General features: G+C 36.4%; 2 protein-coding genes across 9 annotated transcripts in view; one reads left to right on the forward strand and one right to left on the reverse strand.

Annotated features, from left to right (window-relative positions):
* Positions 1 to 1,749: 1,749 nt before the first annotated feature.
* On the reverse strand, positions 1,750 to 17,532 carry ANKUB1 (ankyrin repeat and ubiquitin domain containing 1). Of its 3 annotated transcripts, XM_026701138.2 has the most exons (7): positions 17,480 to 17,532; positions 13,630 to 13,911; positions 8,495 to 8,638; positions 6,071 to 6,287; positions 5,404 to 5,518; positions 4,089 to 5,018; positions 1,750 to 2,466 (listed from the first exon to the last, which is right to left on the reverse strand). In XM_026701138.2, exons 2-7 carry the CDS (start codon positions 13,717 to 13,719, stop codon positions 2,382 to 2,384), a joined length of 1,581 nt encoding a protein of 526 aa, XP_026556923.1. In that variant the 5' UTR covers positions 13,720 to 13,911; positions 17,480 to 17,532; the 3' UTR covers positions 1,750 to 2,381. The 3 variants fall into 3 exon arrangements, with proteins under 3 accessions (XP_026556923.1, XP_087789430.1, XP_087789431.1); XM_087933304.1 differs by lacking the exon at positions 17,480 to 17,532 and having other exon boundaries at positions 2,248 to 2,466; positions 8,537 to 8,638; positions 13,630 to 13,864; XM_087933305.1 differs by lacking the exons at positions 13,630 to 13,911; positions 17,480 to 17,532 and having other exon boundaries at positions 2,248 to 2,466; positions 6,071 to 6,283; positions 8,495 to 8,629.
* A 1,926-nt stretch (positions 17,533 to 19,458) lies between these two features.
* Positions 19,459 to 23,000, forward strand: part of RNF13 (ring finger protein 13) — a 43,790-nt gene continuing 40,248 nt past the window's right edge. For all 6 annotated transcript variants that reach the window (XM_087933307.1, XM_087933309.1, XM_026701603.2 and 3 more), the window contains exon 1: positions 19,459 to 19,546. The gene's annotated coding sequence lies outside the window, so the exon portion shown is untranslated. The remainder of the gene's footprint in view (positions 19,547 to 23,000) is intronic.

Here is a 23,000-nt window from a genome sequence, read left to right on the forward strand (position 1 = left end):
AATTAAAATCTTTAGAACTAAAATAAATTTATTGAACACCCCACAATTAGCTGGTTTTCATAGCCACTCAGGGGTATGAATCATATTTTCCAGAGTTTATGATGGGGTCTGCAATTAAGGAGTAAACTTTTCATATTTTGTGTTGGAACCTACTGTAGCCACCTGCAAAGATACAAGGGATACTTGTCTCCTCCAAAAAAGGCAGGAGGGGAAAAAAAAGTAAGGAACAATTATTGAAGAAGTTGTTCTTGGTCAGGCTCCTTAAAAATAAACTCAGTGAAGTATTGCATACAATGCATCATGTGATGTCCTGGAGTTAGAAATATCAGACAAAACAAACAAACATTAAAAGCAAGCATAAAAGAAAAAGTTTATATATATAGCAATATGAGCTTGCTTTAGATAAACCAGATTTTAGTTACACTCCTGATATACTGGCTCAGATGTGCCAAAACTAATATTGCATCCTTGTTAATTACCCAACTGCATTTTATTATTTTTCCTCTCCCTTTCTTTCCCCCCATATTTTCTATATTTTGAATGTATTTGTATACATTTTCCTATTTTTGAAATCATATTAGTAATAAATACCTGCTTTAATTAAAAAAAGAAATAATCTAATACACTTCTTTACCCATGGTTGAAATTTATGACCACTGTACAACATATCTACCAGTGATCACCTGGTCTATTTAAATACCCCCAAAGAAGGCAATAAAAGTAGTCCTTGACTGTTATGAATGTAAGTCACCTAATGGTTATTTGGGTTGGAAATATATAAGCTAAGATAGACATTTTAATACTGTATCTTTAGGAGAATGCTAAAATTGTAATTGGGTGTGGTTCCACAAATGGCCATAAGATAGAGCCAGAAACCTGGGTTGTTTAGTCTCAGTGAAGTGAGTCTGTTTCCTTCTGTTGGAGAGTTTTGCTGTTCCTCCTAATGACTGTTACTGATCGTTGATGTAAGTCTGTTACTGAACTGTTTTTTGACACTGGACTTTGATAATTGGATTATCCCTGAACTAAAAACTGACTGCTTTACCTATGAATGACTTGGACTGCTTATCTTGAACTGTGCTTAAACAGTAAAAACATACATTTACTGTACAGTTTATCTGTATGCTGTTTGTATATTATTCTTCACTACTCTCACTATGCCTCCCTGTGTGCACTCATTCTCCTAATGGGGAATTACCTCAACACTGACTTATGACCACAAGGGTTGTGTTTGACCTTAGGGGTGGGCATGACCAGGTGATGTCACGCATGTTAGGAACATCTATGGTGGACTGAGTGCTCTGCCAGAGAAAACAGGCTCCCAAGCTCCATTTTTGGCTACTATGGCCTCCTGCAACCCGCTGCTACTATGGCTCTCCCAAGCTCCGTTTTCACTGGCAGAGGGACCACAGGCCAGTACCTTCACTGTTTCCAGGGCGACCCCATGGACCAGGTCTAAGAATCCAGCCCCCAGGCCTTGAGTTTGACACCCCTGCTGTAGAACTTCATTCATTAGGTTTAATAGCAGCAAAAAAGGGGTAGGATACAAAACCTTGAAAACTGAATAAGTGAACCTCCAGCCCTCATTTATTAGATTTTCCTTTCTCTCTTGCTGTAAGAGGTCATTGAAATAGCAGTCTTTCTGGCAATAATGTTCCAACATATCTCGCCTCAGTCCTGTAACAACTATAACTTATTGTTCTCCAGGCAGATTCAATTCAATAAATTAGTACAAAATGATAATTATATTAAGACATGTTAATGATTTAATAAATAAGAATGTATGAATTCTAAGTGACAGAAATATATTTCAAAAGCATTAAAATGTTTTATAAATAGGAATCAATTATATCTGACAAATTTGGGAATGGCATTATAATTCAGACTGTCAGTCTTCTTTCCAAATTAGGATAAGAGAGTCCACTCCTCCAATTATAGTACTTTTTTTACATGCATGTAAGCAAAGATCATTTTTAATATTCAGATGATTCTTCTGAATACCAACTTCTTTGTCCACCACAATCTTTTTCAAGGTTTCCAACCCACTCCATTTCAGTCCCATTGCTGGAGCTTCAGAAAAATTAGTTTGCTGATTGAGTACAATGCTTCTGTTTAAAGAATCCCCAATAGGAGTCCTCCAAAATGTTCAAAAATTACGTATCACCGTTTCATATTTATATAAACCAATTGTGATAATCCTTTTGGAATGCGAATGGCATTTCAATAGCAATGGAAGCAGTTGAAAAAAGAAGATTCCAGGATCCTCAGAATATGTATGAAGGTAGCCCAATGCAACTTTGCTTGCCAGGATGCATTGTTTCCGTAAACCTTTTTGGTTAGTCTAACTACGGTATTATATAGTCTATTTCATCTGAATCTAGTTAGTATGTGGGTTTACATATACTTTTTCTAGCTAGGGTTCTTGCAATGTCCAATTGTTGCAACCAAGGCTTCTCTTTAAATTCACTGCAATAAAAGATATAGATATTTGTTACTTTTGCAGCCACATATAAGGTATCAATTAATTATACATACATATAAAAGCAAGTATACCCCAACTATTCCATCATTTACAAAGTGATAATGTTATGTCCAGACTCTTAATACCAGTGGTGGTATTCAAATAAAGTTGCCACCGGTTCAGTGGGCGTGGCTTGGTGGGCCCGCTTTGCATGCATGCACACACTTGCGTGCCCGCATGCGCCAAACACACTTTGCGCAGGCACAGAGGCATTCTAACTCACCTCCTGCAAGCCTGCATAATGCTGGTCAATGCAGCAGCTGCCGTGCGGTGCTATTCTGCACCGCGCAAAGCAGCTGCACTTTGAATTCTGGCCATAAAAGCAGGTGGGTGGGCCAAACACAGAGCAGCAGAGAGAACTGGATTGGTTTCCACTGCTCATCGCCGCTACCAGCTCTCCAGAACTGGGCAGAACCGGTTGAATACCCCCACTGCTTAGTACGCATTATTAATAGAAAACATATAGACAAGTACCTTGGAGAAGACTACTCTGTGATATGTTATTTATGCTTGTGTTCAAATGATACAGTTGGCTATTGTAATTGCACAGAGTTTGATAAATAGACAGTATATAAAGGTAAAGGTTACCTTCACACTGAACTGATACCTATTTATCAACTCATATTTGCATGCTTTCAAACTGCTAGGTGGGCAGGAGCTGTGGCCAGTAACAAGAGTTCACCCTTCACATACTGCAGCTGCCAGCTTTCCAGCTAACAAGCTCAGTGTCTTTACTGCTGAGCCATTGCATCCCCTCAATAGATTTCTCATAAAATAAAATTTTAAAAGGCTGCTAAATTAATGTATTTTTGAATTTGACATACTGCATCAAAGAGCAAACTAATACATCTTCTGTATTTGATACCCTAAACTCTTCTCAGAAGCTTCTTCCAACAGAATGTTGCAAACTTGACAGAGATGTTGCCTAATGAAGTGGATCAAAAATTTTTTTTGCAGGAGAAGACAATCCACACTTTAGTTTTATTTAATAGTTTTTTTAAAAAATATTTCATTATTCTGCAAATCAGTTAAAATCAACTTGCTCAGCCTTGACCTAGACTCCCACTCTCTTCTAAGGGGATTAGTTTATACTGAAATTACTGTTGCCACTTGATGGCAGTATCTATGCATCAGAATGTTTATATTTTCAGAAGCTCCTCCAAATGATAATTATAATTGGCAATTGTACAGGATGATTTATTATGAAGTCCTACTCACTTCTTTTTAATATCTACATGAAACTGCTGGAATAGGTGACCCATAAACTCAGTATCATTTGGAAAATGTTTTGAATACTTCTGTCACACAAAAAAGGCTCTAGGCTGGGTAGACTGTAGCCTACATGCAGCCTCTCAGCATTCAGGTTAGTGTCCCCTGACACTGTAAGATCACATTGTCAATTATGGAAACTAATCACTATTTTTGTCACAATTTTTTAAGTTTAATTTTGGGATTGAGGCACCTCTTTAAGACTGTGAATGGAAGAATAAGGTCTCCATAAGAAAGAAAAAAAACTTCTAATGCTGCTTTTCAAATTATGTATTTCTGACTAAAGACCAACACATACCTGGCTATGGCTAAGCAGTAGATTGCATTCTCTCTTGGAGTTCTTCCACAGTATTGTGAAAATGACTCCAGGGAAGGATTTAGCAGAAACTCTACATTAGGTATGGAATAATAGTAAGCTGGCTTGAGGAGAGAATTAGAAGGTAGAGGAACTCTTGCTAAACACATATTTTGGTCCATATATTCTTCACTAAGCCGTGTGTTCTTCTTTGTAGGCTTCCTTTTTTGCCCGTGTCCATCTTTGCTACCTCTCTTCTTTGCACCTGCCAGTGGAGGTAATCTAACGTTTTTCGCTTTGAGGCACATATCAGATATGGTCAAATGGTACTGAGATTGCTCATGTTGAAACCGATTATTTAAATCTGGCAGTGTGCAACCTCTGCTACTTGCATGTTTGATCATGGCTGAGCAAAAACCTTTGGAGGTCATTTCTGGTTTTGTGAAACCATCCACAAAGACAGCGTCCCCAACTTGTGTTCTGAAGACTGCAGCAGGGTTTCCCTTCTTGATTGAATTGATGTTATTTTGAGATTTAAGAAGCCACAGCTTTAGTTTAATATAGATTTTCATGGGCAGAGAGAATGTAGGATAAGAAACCACTGACCATAACTTGGTGACTAAATACAACACACAATCTTTATGCCTGTGCTGGATACATAACTGCAATGGAGTTTGCCCTGCAGAATTTTGGCATTCAAGGGATAAGGCACTGAAATTAACAAATGCTTTCAGTATCATAAGTTGGCCTGCTTCTGCTGCAGCATGAACAGGACATTTCATGTTGTCAGAATGATCGTCTTCCTGACACCATTCACGATAAGGATGTACACCAATTGTTTCAGTGGGCTTCATTCCCTTTTTCAAGAGCCAGATTGAAACCTGAAGGTGTCCGAAAAAGGCTGCTATATAAAGAGCTACTCTCTTTTGATATCTGAAACAATGTGTGCAAAAAAATAATAATGATTAGCCATGCAAAGAATAGTATAGTATTTTTAAAATCACAAGTGTAATCAAAATTATACTAGAGAAGCATTATGGATTTACATACAGCAGTATCTCATATAACCCAGCACTAAGATTGATAAATAACAACCAGCACCCTGAAACGATCTTGGAAGCCTATAGTAACCAATGCAGCAAAGGCAAAATAGGTTTAATTTTCAATAGAAGACTTGACCTTCTTGATTTTAACTTTCACTTTCCTTCTGCCTATTCCCTCTATCCTTCAGTTCTCTCTACTTAATGACCATCTTGGAACAAACATTCTAATCTAAAATAAAACTGGATTTTGAAAAGTGTATGATGAACCTCCATACCTGAGTATTGGTTCTTCCTTTGACAGATAATACTGGATTTTTGGTTTGTTTCCCAGGATACAGCTGGTTAAGAATTCTCTCCATCCATTCCAAACATCCAAACGAAGAGTTGTGCCTGTTAACAGAAAACATTGTCATTTATTTCTGTTTCTGTCTTTGTTGGCTAAAAGGTACTATTCATTCTCTTCTGAAGTACTAGATTTTCATTTCATGAACAGTAGCAGGAAAAGTGAAATTTAAATTTAGAAAGGGACCTATTTACATAGTATTATAGACATAATGTAAAATTGAATCAACATTAATTCAGAAGAATAGCTAAATTATCTAACCATAAACATCCTTAAAAGTGTTAAATTTTATTTGCTTATTACCAGTTGCTTATTTTCTAACATTTTTAAATCGTCAACCATGTGCAGGTATTAGGATTTGAAGACTGAAGGGATAATAAATATGAAAACCTTATTTCATTTTCTCTCAGTAAGTGTAAATATTTCTTATAATATAGTTCTGTATGTCTACTCAAAAATAGCTCGCTTTAGATTCACTGAGACTCATTAACCGTCTCAGCTGAAGAAATCTGGACTACAATTTTGAGTCACTGAAATAAGATCCAAAGGTCCTATACTTATCAACTAAAAACAGACATAATATGCAAACAGTCTTATACCTATATCTAAGTGATAATCATTCGGAGTATTGCAGTCAAACATCTCCCTGCCCTCTGGAGTCCTGAGACAATAAATGCTACTTGGAAAACCACATTTCAATGTCACTAAAGTTTTCAGTTCTGAAACCTTTGATGAAAGAAGATAAATCCTTCCCATTATGGGCAATCTTTCATGAGTGACTGGGTTGTATACATAGAAAATTGGCTTGTCTTCTTCCTGGTGGAGAAAACAACATTAATGAACAAGAAACATAATGTATATGACATGTCTTAAATAATTTAGTTCCCTTCAGATTTGTTGAACTGCAATACTACATTTCTACAATTATTGAACTGCAAAATTTAAATTCCTAGTCAGAATGTACAAATATTTGGTGGACATTGGTTTGACAAAGGCAATTTTAAATGTATGTGCAAGAAACCTCCCTCACGTATATAGCTGATAGTTAATGTTTATCTTACAATTTGTTACAGGAGGTAACAGTTTGTTATTAACTGTAATTAAAATAAATGAGATTGTCTTTTTTTTCTCCTAACTCTACCCACCTTGTGACATATATCCTTATTTATCCTATTCAAAGAACAAATGCAGCCCTAGGCTTGAAAAATGCTGTATATGCTGAGAATTAGGTTTAAAATTATACCCTCTTAAGATCAGTTCTGGTAGTCTTTGGATAACTTTTAACATTCTTTTATTCTGGCTTAATTTCCATCTCCAGAGTGAAAAGAATCGCTAATATGCTTTTCAGAATGAAAATATACAGAAAGAAATCATATAGAATATTTTCCACAATCAAAAGAGCTATAGCAATGGAAGTGCTTGTTTCTCATGTGGGATCTAAAGCTTGACTATGCACTTATGTAATTACTAATGAACTTGTATGAATGCAGTTCCTTTCCAGTCTAACTTTTTTTGCCTGCTTATTTAGAAATTAAGTCCTGCTAAGTGCAAAGACTAGATTGAGAAGACGGCAGCTCTAATGCTTTTCTTATTTTTATGTCCTATGTACCACGTAATGCTGCACCAAGAACAATAATTTTGTCTAACTCCTGAATTGATAAAATAAAAAGATAGCAATAATTCCTGGTTTCTCAATTTAGTTGCAAGTAATTTTCCCTTCCCTGCTTATATATTAGCTTCAAAGAAACAATGAGAATTTCTTATTTTCTTTTCTCTTTCAAGAAAAGGCATTAACATCATGGCACAGAATTCCTTATTTACATTTTAAAAAAATAATGTGCAATTCTAGCACATAAGTCACATATCACATTTTCACACTGCGCAGTCATTGTATAACTATGATTTACTAAAGGTTCTAGTTTACACAAAATTATGTATGTGTCCTTCTGTTCCTTAGGGAGGCAGAAAAGTATGGTGGTAATTAATTTTGCAAGACCAATTAAACCATGTCCAAAAATAGTTCAAGATTGGTGGGGCAACAGAGAGTTGTTGGGGGAAGCAGAAGAAAGTTCACAAGGCGTATCTGGAAAGCCCCCTCCCATAAGCACTTGGTATGAACTGCCATAATGACAGCCAAAGAGCTGAAATATGCCCTTTGTACTTGTTTCTCAATGTTGTACCCTCTATTATGGGATTTGTGTTGTAATGTCATTATATATACTTCCTCATTTTCTCCCCTCGTCATCCTTCCACTTGGACCCGTTCATCCCCAGGCCAGTCTCCATCTCACTGGGCTATGTTTAAAATTATATTCAAACATTGTTTGAAGGACTGGTTGCAGGGATGGAGGAAAGATTGTGAAAGATAGTTTTGGGTGTGCAGCTTTCTGCCTTACAATACAAAACCTTGACTGTAACTGAAATCTATCAGCTGGGCATGAGATTAAAACTGTGGAATGTGGACAGTTTCAAAAAGCTCTAAAAATAGTTAGTGGGTATCTTCATGCTACACTTAAGGGATATGAGGTTGAGCTATGTTTTTTTTTTTTTTTGGAAATCAAAATAGTAACTTTTGTCTTCTTGGCTGATTTACTCTTGCTGTTGCCACCATACTGTACGAGTCTGTCAGATTCTACCAAAGACTGTTTTATTTGCTGAAAATTAAACTTGATATACACATCCATCCACCATTCTCAATCACTCTTATTAGTCTCGTGCTATGTGCTACAGACGCTGATGGATAAGAACTAATGAACAAGTCAAATTTTAGAATACATGGCATACCAAGACACATAAAACATATAATTGTTCATTTGAAAGAACTTCTTAAAATGTTTATAAGTTCATTGCAATCGGAGTGAGTCTAAAGATTCTCACGGTCTTTATGCATTCTGCTTTATTATTTGAAGATTACTGTATTTCATTTGTAGATTGTAAATTATTCTCAAGAGTGATGATGCTAGCAGTTCAATAACGTAAAGAATTTCTGTATTAGGCAGTTTTTTTGTTCTTTTTAAACCGTACCTTGATGACACATTTAATTGAGGAAGAAACTGTAATGCCTACATCAGCAAGTACCCAGTTGTCCTTTAGCACTGCTCCTGCAAATATCAGCTCCAAGTATCTCCTCCCTTGTTTGTCTTCAGAAAGTGGAACATGAAAATAATCCTTAATAGAAGAAAACAGATTTTTTAAATAAAAAACCATAAACACTAAAAGTTGAAGGTAAATATCCAAGTTATCATTCAATAACCATAGTTGTAGGAACTAGGGGGAAGGACTGGACCTCAATAACAGGGATATTTAGTCTGTTTCCCTGGCATGTAAATGCAGAGTTGGCGAACCCTTTTCTGAATTATGTAAAACAACTATCAGTGAGTGTGAACCAGTTTCCCTCAACCCATCACTCTCTATTGCGCTAGACTTCAATTCCCATTATTCTCAGACAACATCCTTTATAGAAGTTAAAGTCCAATGTATTCAGAGGGCAAGGATTTGAAGAAAGCTAATGCAAATATTAAGCTAGATAAATCAGTGATTTATTTTGGTGTAAGGTACTTTCCTATGTCCATAACTAATATAAACATGTCAAAGTCCACCATGAGATTAAACACAATTTAAGCAGAGCAAGGTGAAAAGCAACTCTCGCATAGGATGAATGGCAAGTGTCAATATTGTGAAGACATAGTTAAAGAGATGGTTTACTTTTTAGAAGCTTGAATAAGAGAACATGTACCTTGAGCAAAGGCACATAATGATTAGCAAGCACTGATTTTGTTACTAATTTCTTAGAAGTACCAAGAGTTGTAACTCAGCAGTTATAGGGTTTCCTAGTCTTGTTTTACCAAGTGCCTAGAGGTTAGAAGTTTGGTTGATATTTAACATTATTTCAATAGTGCTGTTCTTCTTAGAACAGCCCCTAATAGGTTACTATTAATATAAACTGACAACAAACCACACCCCTTACTAGCACTGATAAAGTTGCCTAGTTTGGGTAATAAAACTTCTGCAAGAAAACAAGCAAGCTCAGAGAGCACCAAGAACCCCTCAGTTTACCATTGAACCAAGGAGGTTGGCTTAAAATCACTTGATGAGGCAGGATTTTTTTATATCAGCTCTATGGTACAGTTATTCCAGTGCCTGATCTTCCCTTTACATGCCATAATATGGTACAATAATATGGTACAAGCAGGGATGTATGTTGCAGTAGACAGCATAACATCTTCCACAAGATAAGTTCAGCAGTTTAGAAGCTTCCGGTTTGAGTCTCTTCAGCGACAGACCAAAATCTGCGATCGTGCGCAGTTTCGACCTGTGCTCGCCACCAGAATGCCCCGAGCCAGCTGGTTTTGGGGCTAAGCCACCCCGTACAGGTAGTGAAGAGGGGGGAAACTGTCAGCAGGGTCGAGGAGAGCCGCATCTCTCTTCCCCAGCTGGCCATTACTCCCTTTCCCGAAGGCGGTTGCAGCGGTGGTCAGAAATGGCCACCTCAAAGAATAACTGAACCGGAAAAGAATGCAGGAGGAAGATAAGAAGAGAAAGTTTTGGCCTACCGGGTTAAACTGAAAAAGCAATAACGTAAAGTACCCTGGAATTTAAACTAAATACCATTGTTCCCAAAGAAGATTTTGAAGCAGCAAAGGAGAGAAAAAAGGGAAAGGATTAGTTTTTTTTTCTTCCCTTTCATATACTGAGAGCTAAGAGACTTAAGCAAGAAATTGAAAAAAAATCCACTTTGACATTAATAGGCATTTAAGTTGAAAATGAAAGTCAAAGGGATAATAAAGATTTCTGGATATTTAAAAGTTTTTAAAAGCAGGAAAGGAGAATAAAAAAGAATAAAAGGGTAGGATGGAGTGAGATGGAGGAGACTGCCTGGAACTAAGAAATGGAACTGTAACTAAAAGGAACTTACAGTGAAATTTTAACAAGATTCCTCAAAGATACATTTTAACTGAAACTTGGTAACAAAATAATAGAACCCCAGGAAGAGAAAGTGGAAAAAAGAAGCAAGAACAAACAGCCTTGGATTATTTGGATTACTTGGTGATTTTTGGCTTTTGCATCTAAATGACTAAAACTAATTGGGTGGTTGTTTAAAAGTGTTTAAAATGGCATCACTCTTAGAAGAACTGAAAATGGAACTTTAAAAATGGAAAGAAGATGCACAAGAACGGAGAGGTTCTTTTGGCTTCGTATTTCAATTCTTAGATATGGAGATCTGGAACTATGAGAAACAACAAGAAACGCTTGCAGAACAAAAAGATCAGGACAAAGAAGAAGTCATCTTTAATGATCAAATAATTTTAAGTGGGGGAAAAAAGGAAAGGGGGGGAAAGAGAGTGAAAGGTTTAAGACTAGAAAAAAAAACCAAAAAAGAAGAAGAGTTTGAAAGATAACTATAATATTAGAAAGCAACAGAAGAGAGGATTACAGATGAGAGAATTAGAACTAGAGAGACGAGGGGGTAAAAAGGGGAGGGAGAAGAAGAGGGGGAAGAAGGTAAGGAAAAGAAGTTGTAAAAGACAGAAACAAGATATAGAGAAACAGGGAAAAGATATAAGGATTGAAACCATAAGCCTGTTTAGAGATAATGGGTGAAAATTTAATTGTAAAAGGGATTCTGCAAAGGTACATAAGATAGCATTGTTATATTACAAATAGAAATAATTTTAGAAAATATGACTAAAATGATGGATAAAATATTCACTGTAATGTAGTGGAATGTTTGTTAATAAATAAATGAATTAAAGTGAATGAGATAATCAATTTAGGAAAGGATGGGAACATTTTAATTATTATTAATGATTTATAAAAATATAAGTGAGAAATATGGGAAGAAAAAAGAATTAATTATGGAAAGTTTATAAGTGTTCCTAAGGAAGTATTATATTTAATTGAAAAGAAATGTTAAAGATGTTAAGATTTTAATGAATATTAATGATAGAATTGAATTGGAATGGAATGTGTGAGATATATATATATAATCTTTTCTTTTTAAGAATATAGTGTGTATTTTAAGAATGTACCAAGCAGAATTCGATTGGAAGTTATGTATTATACTGAATGCTATAACCTTAAAGGTATACATTGAAGCTTAAATAAGAGTTTGAATGGATAAAATTAGAAGATGTAAAGGTGTCATACTCCAATTAGTAACTACAGGGGAAAATTTGTTTAATGAGAAAAGATAATATGAAATTGCAACAGGAGAGACAAAAGTATAAATATAATGATTTGAATTGAGATAATTAAAATAAAGTTGAGAAAATTAAAAGAGGGGAAAAACCATGTAGAAAATATAAAACAGTAATAAGATATGGAATAGAACATAAAAATGAGCATGAAATTGAGTTTGTGTCTGTATGAAGAAGTGATAACCTGGGACCATACTATTTTCAAAAAAAGATGTTTTATTTATATTTTGTTTTTGTGAAAACCCAAATAAAATTTTCAAAAAAAAAAAAGATAAACTCACCAGTTTACAATGGATTACAAAGGCTGTCAAGATCTCCACATGCTTACCAGCTTTGCTCTATCTTCAAAATTATCTGAATAATATTCTAGGATTACCTAATATTTAGCTAAAAATTTGAATCAGTAACAACAAATGATTTCTGCTCTTGCACTGGATTCAATGTGAACGATCCCATTGTACTTGTAGTGGAAGATGCAGTACCAGATCCTGTACTTCCTTGTTTCTGTGTGGAGCATCTTAGCACCCAGGCTCTGTTCTGGTAGTATTAATGGTCTGATTTTTTTTATATGCATTCTTTTAAATCTGTTTTTTTTTTAACTCAATGGATTCTACTACTCTATAAGTAAAGTTACATAGGACTGAGTTGTTTTATTTGCAATTTATTTATCACAGCGTGATCAATAGTTTTGTTGCAGAGAAGAAAAGAGTCCTCAACAAACAAACAAGACAAACATCTGCAATTCACAGCAGTTAAAGTGTGTGTCAATGTGTGTGTGTGTGTATGTGTGCGCATGCGTGTTTCTTGCTATGTGTATGTGGCTGTGTATGCTCTATACTCCAGGAATGTTTACATAATTATTCTCTTCACCTTCAGAAGTCCTCTCCTTGCTAGTTTCAGACCTTATATCTCCTTCACTGGGAGTCCCTTTCAATTGAATAGGACATCATTTTAGAGTAAACGTTTAAAAAGGAATGCAGAGTGTCCATACTCTTTGTATGTAGCTACTGTATTTGCTTTACCATATTAATTCACACTATTATATAGATATGGGTTTAATGGTGGTATGCTAAATTATGAAGATGAAAAAGAATGTTTTACTTTTCTGTTCTTTTCCACCCAACAGAATGTTGGACAGGGACTGTGTAAAGAGACTCAGGACTTGTTCATCTGTTTGTATGTTTATCAGCAAGGTAACTCTGCAAAAACTGAATAGAACATGACAAAGTTTGGAGGGGAGAATCTGGAAAAAAAATTGAGTTTGAAATCAGGCCAGATCAAGATTGGGGCTGCAGAGAAAAACACGTAGGAAAAAAAAATCCCTTATTTCTATAAGAGAAGCAGTGGGCAGTTGCTCAGAATGTTGCCAACTGTTTCATTCTAAGCCTGATTTCTCACATGACTCAGACCAGAGCTATTATTAAGGAGTTGAAAAAAAAAAATCCAAAAAGTGCATGCTTTCTCTACCTGATTTGTATTCTGCAATTAAAGGAAATAGGACTAAACCATAAACACATGAATCCTTAGGTTGCAGCCCTTTGTACTTCAACTCCAATGAATTTTGTGTAAATATGCTAGTCATGTGGCTTGTGTTACTAGTTATTTAGTTTTTTCTTTGTTAACCTCTCACATTCAAACAAAATAAACAACCCTCCCATATAATGTATGTACGGAGAGAGAGAGTTTTCAAATTATTTGCAGACTGATTTTCTAGAAAGTAACTGTTCAAAAGGAAAAAAGGAAGTCATAAGACAATTCTAGTTTCATATAACTTAGTGATTGTAACTTAAATTAGAAGCATGGTAGCAACAGTTCCTTGTTTCACAAAAAGCTTTGTACATACCGGAAAAGAGATTTTTCTTCATTTTGGCAGTGAACTTTATTACTGATTTCAATTTTTCACAGGGAGAGAAAATCAAAAGTTCAAAAAAGGAAGCAATTAGATAAAGATCAACTTCTTACCTTTATCATCAGTTTTACGTCTTGTACAGTATTCTCTGGTGAAATGTCAAAAGATTCACAGAGCCCTTCAAAAGCGACAAATATCCTCATTCTGAAAGATGTTATTTACATTCTTCAAATGACTTTAATAAGCTTCATTTTACCACAATAGAAGTGTGTATGTGTGTGTGTGGGGGGGGGGGAAATCCCAATTTTTTAAAGTATCCAGTCTAAACTTGCATATTCTCCTTTAAAAGCAAAATGTAGTCTGGAAAATCCTCTGAAGCAGCCAGTCCATGGAATCTGAAAACAGTAAAAAGAATTTGATCACAGACTGAGTTGAAAAGAAAAAAAGTTTGCTTTACAAACCTAATTAATCTTTCAAAGCACGTACTGACCAAGGCAAGCATGAACAAGATTTCAGCATGTATAGACTGCTGTTCCCAGCCAATCATGCAGCAGTATTTGCTCAATGACATTTATCTAAGCTCAAAATACAGTCTCTTGACTTAAATTAGTATATGTTTACTCAATTGTTCATAGCAATCTTCAAACTTTATGTAAAGAAATCTAAGCTTTGTACTCATGTTACCATAACAACTCTGTAAACCTGTTAATGTGAGTAACCTTGCCAGCTTAGCTTGGAAATCAACAGGATCTGCCAACAGCTTGAGGTTTTCAGGGTCATATAAGCAAGTAAGATGTAAGATGCCAGGGGAAAAAGAAATGTCTATTTTATATTCTTGTATTCTATTGTTTCCTTTAGGAAAGCGAAATATTTTCCTGTGTATAAGGAGGGAAAAGATTCTGGGGGAGGACTCCAGGCTCCACAGCTAAGGCCAAGAGATTTGGTGCCTCCCTGGTTATCAGGTGGGAAAGTGACAGTATATATCACTAAACACACTCAACAACCCATAGGACATCAGTTTCTCAATGGTAAATCATTCACAAAGCATTTTGTTTACTTTCATTATGCTTTACTTCAAACATTCCATAATTCAGGCTTATTCTGAAGCAGAAAATATACAATGAGCCTTTTTGCATTCATATACTATTCAGTGACTTACTAAAAAATACGAACATGGTTTGTCTAGCATAAAATGCTTTCTAAATATTGCCTCTTGCTATCATTTATATTGTTTCCATCAGATTTTTGCCAAACATCTTTCCAGGTACATTTAATAATCTCCTTAATACCTCATTTTTACATTGTATGTATATGTGTGTGTGTGTGTGTGTGTGTGTGTGTGTGTGTGTGAGAGAGAGAGAGAGAGAGAGAGAGAGAGAGAGAGAGAGAGAGAGAGAGAAACATTGAAAATGCAAATATTTTAACACCTCTAGTATTTTCCCTTTTCTGAGGCTGAATCCATTTACAGAGTCAAGCACAATACTCTATTTTTTGGTTCAAAAATCATCCCTTTAATAAATTTCCCTTCAGTAAAAAAAAGTTGAAAATTGCTGTATTCTGATTTCCCTTCAATGAATAGCAGTAGAAGTACAATAGTTTTGACTCCCTCAATGAGAGAAAAAGGGAAGCACACTTGTTTTCCCTTTTCTATTAAAAAAAACCAGGAATTGGAGTTTGCTGGAGAAACACTGAAGTGAAACCTTGAGAATGAAACTATTTTGATTCATGGTTCCATTTATTGCTAAAACTGTTATTATTGTTCCGTAAAGTCTATTGCCTAGTATAACTTTATAGCATATTTTCTGTACATCTTGCCTCTAAAAAGCTGAAACCAAAACTGTCCTTGATTACCTTTCTGCTTCTATACTCTGGAATAGATATGTTATTCAGCAGGTTCTGACCAGTTCTGGATAATTGGTAGTAGAAATTTTGAGTAGTTCAGATAACTGACAAATACCACCTCTGACTGGAGATTTTACAGCATCCTTCCCCTGCCACGCCCACCAAGCCATGCCCACAGAACTGGTAGCAAAAATTTCAATCCCACCACTGCTCTTGGAGTAAGTCTAGATGTCCCTCTGTTTGAAGGGGGACTTTCTCACTTAACTCTAATTTCTTTATATATATCCTGATTTTTTTTTAATTTGGAACCCTAATAACAGAATTTCTCTCATTCTTTTTATTGTTGTTGTAAAAACTATTATCTATCTAAAAAGTGGAATGAAGATACAGTTAAATAAAAAATAATTATTTAATATAAAATATGCATGAACTGTTTTCCCTCTTACATCCTAAAATCCTTTTAGGATTATTATTATCCAGTTTGTGGTCATTTATAAGAATTAAACAATACAAGATCTATAATGCTCTTTATTTTTAATAAATTAACCCCAACAAACATTTCAAGCAAAACAACAAATGTTCTTTCACCCATTCACTAAGAGATTAGGAATATTTTAAGGAATTTGACAATGACTGAAAGGACTTTTTTTCCTAATGTCAAAATTTGCAAAAAAAAAATGTTCATTCTAATTAGCACTAGAGAAAGAGCTAAATAATGAGTGGTTTTCAAATTTGCAGGATTTTTCTGCTAGCCATCCTTGTTGCACTTCAAAAAGTTTGTTAATATTTAGGCCAGATCTTCCTGATATAGACCCCACAATTATTAATGTGTCTGTAGATACTTCCCTGAGCATATCTGAGACTTGCTTGTTTTTTTCCAAATTTTAAGAAGGATTTAAACACAGAGAGAGAGAGAGAGAGAGAGAGAGAGAACTTTAAGTGAAAAGCAAACTTGTTTGATTATTTCTAATTATAATTATCTGCAGCCTTAAATATAAGGCTTTAAATAATGAAATGTGTGTTGTTAGAATTAGTTGCAAATCATTCCTTCTTTGATCTCCAGAAGGAGCCAAAACAACACTAAGTATTTGCTTTCACAGTTGCTGAAAGAGAAGTAGAAAGAAAACAAGAAAATAGAACTTCTTGCAATGTTAATTTTTTCTGCATTTCCTGCTTCATCCTTTTGCTAACTGGAAAAAAGGATTCAAGCATAAAGCTACAGTATTAAGGACAAATTTTAAAATCACTTCTTGCAACTCCAGTTTATTTATAAAAATAAACTCCTTGTTCTAGCTTTGTGTATAAGCCAGCATGTGGCTGTCATGGTCTATTGACACCAATTATTCCTGTGCAAAGTTATACAATTTGAACATTAATTTGCCATTAAGAAAGGAAAGAATATGTAGGCAGTCTTAATATTTCTTTGGATACTGAAAGTATTTATTTCAACAGCCATCCCCCCTCCCCCCCAAAAAAGCTAGTTTACAACTAAGAAAACGGATGGTAGATTACTTCCTTTTACAGGGAAGTTTTAAGTTGAACAAGTGATCACGTTGTATCTCATGGTAGGAAATGAATTTGTTTGCTTGCCTTCTGCGACATTAAATACTGTGGAAAGGGAACTTCACAAAGACAGTAGTGCCACAAAAACAGGAAAAGCCCAAGGGGAACATCAGGTCAGCCAGAAAACAAACTTACATAGGAAAAGGAATCAAATAAAAAGTATTAAAGAATCCCTATAGACAAAAGCCTAAGTAATTAAGAAAACTAGACAAATAGGAAAAGGAAACAAAAGATAATTTAGAAAACCCTTACAAACAGGACATACCAAATAAGCAAAACAAACAGACAAAAGACACAAAATATAAATTACAAAAGGGACAGACAGGAGATTGCCACAGAACAAATATGAAAAACTATCTTAAAGCTAAAAGAGATTACAGAAAACCAATGATATAATCTGGCCACCCCACGGAGTTTGCCTTCCGCACCCCGTGGAATTTGCCCTCCGGCGGGAATAAAGACAAACAAACAGGATTTGAAACATTAGGCTCAAATATAAACACTCACACAAAATCAACTTACAAAGGGAGAAAAGGGTATAAAAAACCAGGGACTTACCATAAGAAGCTAGCTAGCCCAGGAACACAGACTTCTCACTGTTCTTCGCCTTCCTGAAAAATAAAAAGATCCAGCTTTCAAGCAGTTGTCCATATTCTTGCGCTGGAGCTCTCCCAGCGGGAAAATCGAATCCTTGAAAGAAAGACATTTTGACACCTTTCAACAATACATTTAAGTCAATCTAATTGACCCAAAGGTGCTTTTTCAAGAGACAATCTGACTTTCTGGTTTTACTTTGAACATGTTTCACTTCTCATCCAAGAAGCTTCTTCGGAAGTGAAACATCTTCAAAGAAAAACCAGAAAGTCGAGTTGCATCTTGAAAAAGCACCTTTGGGACAACCATGGCCTAGATGACTGAGAATGGCCTAGATGACTGATAATTTCCATAAACATTCAGTCTAACTGATTAACATATGCATGTTTTGAGCAACATTGTATCCTATGGGCCTCAAATTTTGTAAAAGGTAAGCAACACTTTTCATGCCTCAGACTAGCAATGACTCATTCATAGATTGTTCTTATACTTCCTAACAGGAATATCAGGATATTGTACAATTTGTAATGGCTTTAGCACGTGTGCATTTTGATTGTGTTGTTGTTTTGATAATCTGAATGAGGTATTTGCATTAAAAGCATGTCACAGAACTGAATTAAATACTCTATACAAATAATTAAACAGCTGAACATTATGTTCTTTAGAGACTACTAATTCAATAGAAAATTAATAATTCACAATATAATGACTAATTTCATACTAATATTGCTATTATTGATCTCCTGCCTCTTAAGGTATGTTTCATTTTAATCACTAAATGAACTTCATTATCTTCAATGCCCTGACCTGATGTTCTCCAAACTTGTATTTCAATTTCCAGTTTGTGACAAAATGAAGGAATTGTTTAATGGAAAGTATAAGATTTGGAAAGGACCTCTTTAACATTTATTCCTTATTAGTAAAATCCTTCTTTTAATTAGGCTTACTTTCTACAAAATGTCTATAATCCATACCTTTCTTTCTCATACCAAAGCATGACTCTATAATCTTTGATATGTTGGGAGGAGAAATTCTTAATATTGAAGATGAAAAATAATCCCTGTATGTTCAAGGCATACTGTTAAAATTCTTAAGATGTTTACTAATACAGAACATTATATATGACACAATTACAGTATATTGGCTGGGAACATATGATGCGATATGCAGAAACCTTGCTAGGATTTAGTGCAATACAAACTCAGTTCATAATATTATGGAGAATTTTTAATGTTTGAATGCAGCTAATTATAGTTTATTTAATAAATATAACTTATTACTTGCTTATTTATGTCATTTTATTTTTTAATAAAACCAAATATGTCTTAGCCTGATGTGTGAATTGATGCTCTGCTGACTTATGTGTCCAAAACCAGCCTCTGTGGTTTGTTTGTAGTTAAGTATATATATTAAGGGAACCCTGAACCCAAGGAAACATGATCCAATCATAGGTGTGCATGCTGTGTAAGCACAGCCATTTACACTCACTAATCTTGCTAGTCAACTTCAGCTTATAGTTTAACATGTTGCATGAATAGTACCAATTATATTTTAATCAGTAAGTTAAGATTAAACTACCCTTAGCCCAATGATTGCCTTCAATAGAAAAAAAAATCACATTATTATCGTTGTCCTCCAGAATTAAATTCTGACACAGAGGAAACAACAAATACCAAGACACCCTCAATTAACCTAATCGCCTGCCCATCTTTCATTTATCCTCACCGTCCTTCTCTCCTTGCCAATCCTGCATCCCTCGGGAGGTGGCCGCTTCACTCAAAGCCCCTCCCCTCCCCAGTAGTCGTCACGTGCGAGCAGCCGTGCGCAAACACACCGTCCAGTTTGTGAGTGACAGGTAGAGGAAGCCAATCCACGCCAACCGCTTGGTCCTCTGGGCCTATACGCGAAAGGGAGGTAGGATTTCCGCAGCTCTCAGCTGGCTTGCTGACGGACCGAGGGAGGGTTCGATTATGGCTTCTGGCTAAACTGCGCTGCGGTCCTTCGTCTGGTCTGGAAGTCTCTCCTTTCTCGGTAAGGGGGTTTTCCTTCCCGCCTAAAGGCTTTGGCGTCGTGGAAGCGCCTAGGCTTCTTTCCTCTGATTGAGCGTCGGGGTTATTCTTCGAGCCTGTCGTTGGGAGAGGCGGGGAAGCTGTTGTCTTCCCTGGCGTGATTTTGTTGTCTCTCCCCCCCCCTTCCCGCCCACCCCCGTTGATCCCTTTATTCCCTTGTTGGCCTTTGCAAGCGCCGGAGCTTCTGTTGCACGGTTCGGGTTGTGCAAGATTAAAAAGAGTGGCGGGGGGCGGGGGGGTAGGACTGTTTTCTTCAACTCTTTCCACCCACCTTCTCAATAAAGTAACTTTCGTTTGACTTTTGCGGCTTGTTTTTTTTTTCCCCCTCTTCCTTCCTTTCCGTCTTCGTTTTGCGGTTTTTAGGCGGCTGGTCGGGTTGACCGCGTACCCCGGGTGGGTAGGGTTCCCACGGGCTTTGTCGCAACGTCGTTTCCGCAGCGCCTTGGATGGAAGAACCTTGAAAATCGCCCCGCTTGGGGTTAGTGAAGTTCCATCAGGCGCGAGTGGGTGGGTGCACGCCTGTTTTTCTCCCCACAATAAACAGAAGCTGAACCCAGTCGCACACGGGGCGGCTGTTCTGGCGTCTTTGTGATGCAGCGAATGTTTGTGATGACACGAGCTTTTTTTTTCTTTCTTTTTTTTAGGGCCCTCTATTGGGCTTAGCGGGCGCCGGGAGAATTTATGCGTGCTCTTCAATAGCTCATTGAAAGGGGTAGAAAATCATTTACTGCCTCATTGTTTAGTTGTGGCATGGGTTGCCTCCAACTTTGGTCACGTTGGATCGAGAACGAGTGAAAAAAAAATTCAGTACAGTTTGGATGTGGTCATGCAGCTGTTCAGTTATTTGCCTCTAAAGTTTCGTGTAGGTTTACATATAGGGAGTGGCTTTTTGAAGACACAGTCACTAATCTGCGTGTTTACTCCAATCAAGGGATTGAGTCGTTCCAGATATACCGTATAAACTGCTGTACAAAAGTTTGAAGTTAATATCTTGGGAAATCTCAGATTAGTTCTACCCCACCCACCCACCGAGGAAGCTATAATGCAGTTTCCCCTAAGTTGGTGTTTCCAGATTGCTGAGCTCCAGAGGCTAAAGACTTTTTGGACCAAGGGTTAGAAGGGTTGGCAAATATGCTGTCAAATCTTGGGACATACTCCTGGTGTGATTGCTGTGAAAGTCATTTTCTGTCTTCTTGTTTCACTAAAAGTCATAGTTTAGACCCATAGACTATTGATAAATAGCCTGGGATCAAAAAACGAGTGGTTGCCTTTTCTCATGTGCTTTCTTAAAAGAAATTTAAATTGTTTCTATATTGTAGTATATTGCTTATAAATAAAAATTATCCCAGTATACTTACAAAATTCTGTTTAGCCATTTATCCATTCGTCTAATCCTTAATAGAAAAAATTTATAATACTTAAGAAGAGCCCAGGCGTTATCAAATGTCTTAGCTTGGCCCTGATAGAAAGGCAGATAAGCAGAAAAGAAAGAAGGGTTTTCTTATTAAGTGCTGATGGTCTAAATATAATACTTAATAAGAAAGCCCTTCTTTCCTTTCTGCCTTTTTATCAGGGCCAAGCTTAGAAATCTGATAACGTCTGGGCTCCTCTTAAGTATCACACAATTTCTATTAAGCATTAAAATGAATGGATAAATAGCTAAACAAAATTTCATAAACTATACAGGGATAATTTTAATTCAGTTTTTATCACCCTAAAATGAGGTGGATTTTACAACTAAAACTATAGTACTGGAAATGCGGTAACTGTATAATAAATTAAAATAACATGGTACTTTCTGTGCCTAACAACTTCCATTGGAGTTTGAGAGAAGCCTATATCCCTTTAGTCCAGCCCCCTGCTCAAGCAGGAGACCCTACCCAATTTGAGACAAGTGGCTTCCAACCTCTTCTTAAAACCTCAAGTGATGAAGCCCCCACAACTTCTGAAAGCGATTGGTTAGGAAGCTTCTCCTTAATTCCAGGTTGTTTTTTCTCCTTGATTAGTTTCCATCCATTGTTTCTTGTATTGGCTCTGGTGTTTTGGAAAATAAGTTGACCCCCACTCTTCTTTGTGGTAGGCCCTCAAATACTGGAATACCGCTATCTTGCCACTCCTAGTCCTTCTTTTGTCTAGAGTAGCCATGCCCAATTCCTGCAACCATTCTTTGTATGCTTTAGTCTCCAGACCTAGTTGCTTTTTTCTGAACTTTTTCTAAAGTCTGAACATTGTTTTTGTAATGTGACCAAAACTGGATGCAGTATTCCAGGTATGGTCTTACTAAGTTTTTATAAAGTGGTACTAATGCTTCACGTGATTTTGATTTTATCCCTCTGTTTATACAACCAAGGATTAGATTAGCTTTTTTGGCTGTTGCCGCACACTGCTGGCTCACATTTCAGTGATTGTCCACTAACATTCCAAGGTCCCTCTTAGCCAGGTTTCGCCTAATCTATACTTGTACCTTTGATTTTTACTGCCTAAGTGAAGACAATCTGAAGACAAATAGCAGCAGCTTTTATAATCAAATTATATCTCATCTACTCTAGATTAAAAAGGAGTTCTCACATATGTTTTATGATTTGGGGCTACAATTAGATAATAGATAAGACAAGCCCATTGTTCTTATGCAGGCTGTGAAATCTCTAGTTGACCCAGTTTCCTGTACCAATGCATGGAAGTTCTTGTCTCCCCAAAACACATTTCAATTTTTACAATATCAGTAGCAAGATGACTCAAAGATCCAGGGGCTGTTGAGCAGCAGGGCAGTTACCATACTAAGAACAATCACGGCTTCTATCTATCTTCTATCTTCTCTTTCCCATTTTCAAGAAACAGGTAGTTCTCGGTTAACGATAATAATTGGGATTGGATATCTGTCACTAAGCAATGTGGTCATATAAAGATTGACATAATAATCCTGACACTTCCCATTGCTATTGTTAAGTGAGTATCATGCATCATTAAACTACTGATAGCTCAGAAGCAGCCTGGCCATCAGGTTATGTAGTGTAAATGTAGCAGGTCCAGGAGTGGCTGCCGCCATGCAAGGCAGAATTCAAGTATGGTAGAACTTGTACCTGAAGAAGCAGAGGGGAGGAGTTTGGGCAATATGAGAGAGAGGCCCAGATTAAGAGACTATGAAGTCCCAAAATGGATTGTGGGGGGAGACATGTACAGGTTCAGGTAGCCGCACTCTAGAATCTCTCAGGATATACCTAGTACTAAAAAGTTACAGCTTTAGTTTTGCAAGATTCTGTCCACTAGGTGCAAGCAAATAAGGATTGGTTTCAATCAGGATTTTGCTGTGTTGTCCTTGAGGTTGATCCTGAAATCAATCTTACCAAACTCTTATTTCTTAGTAAGGAGCAGGAAAATTTCAAGCATGACTACAGATCCAAAAGTGTGCTAGCAGC

The sequence above is a fragment of the Pseudonaja textilis genome, chromosome 4, assembly GCF_049901715.1.
Source record: "Pseudonaja textilis isolate UNSWEBS1 chromosome 4, rPseTex1.2, whole genome shotgun sequence".
Taxonomy (NCBI): domain Eukaryota; kingdom Metazoa; phylum Chordata; class Lepidosauria; order Squamata; family Elapidae; genus Pseudonaja; species Pseudonaja textilis.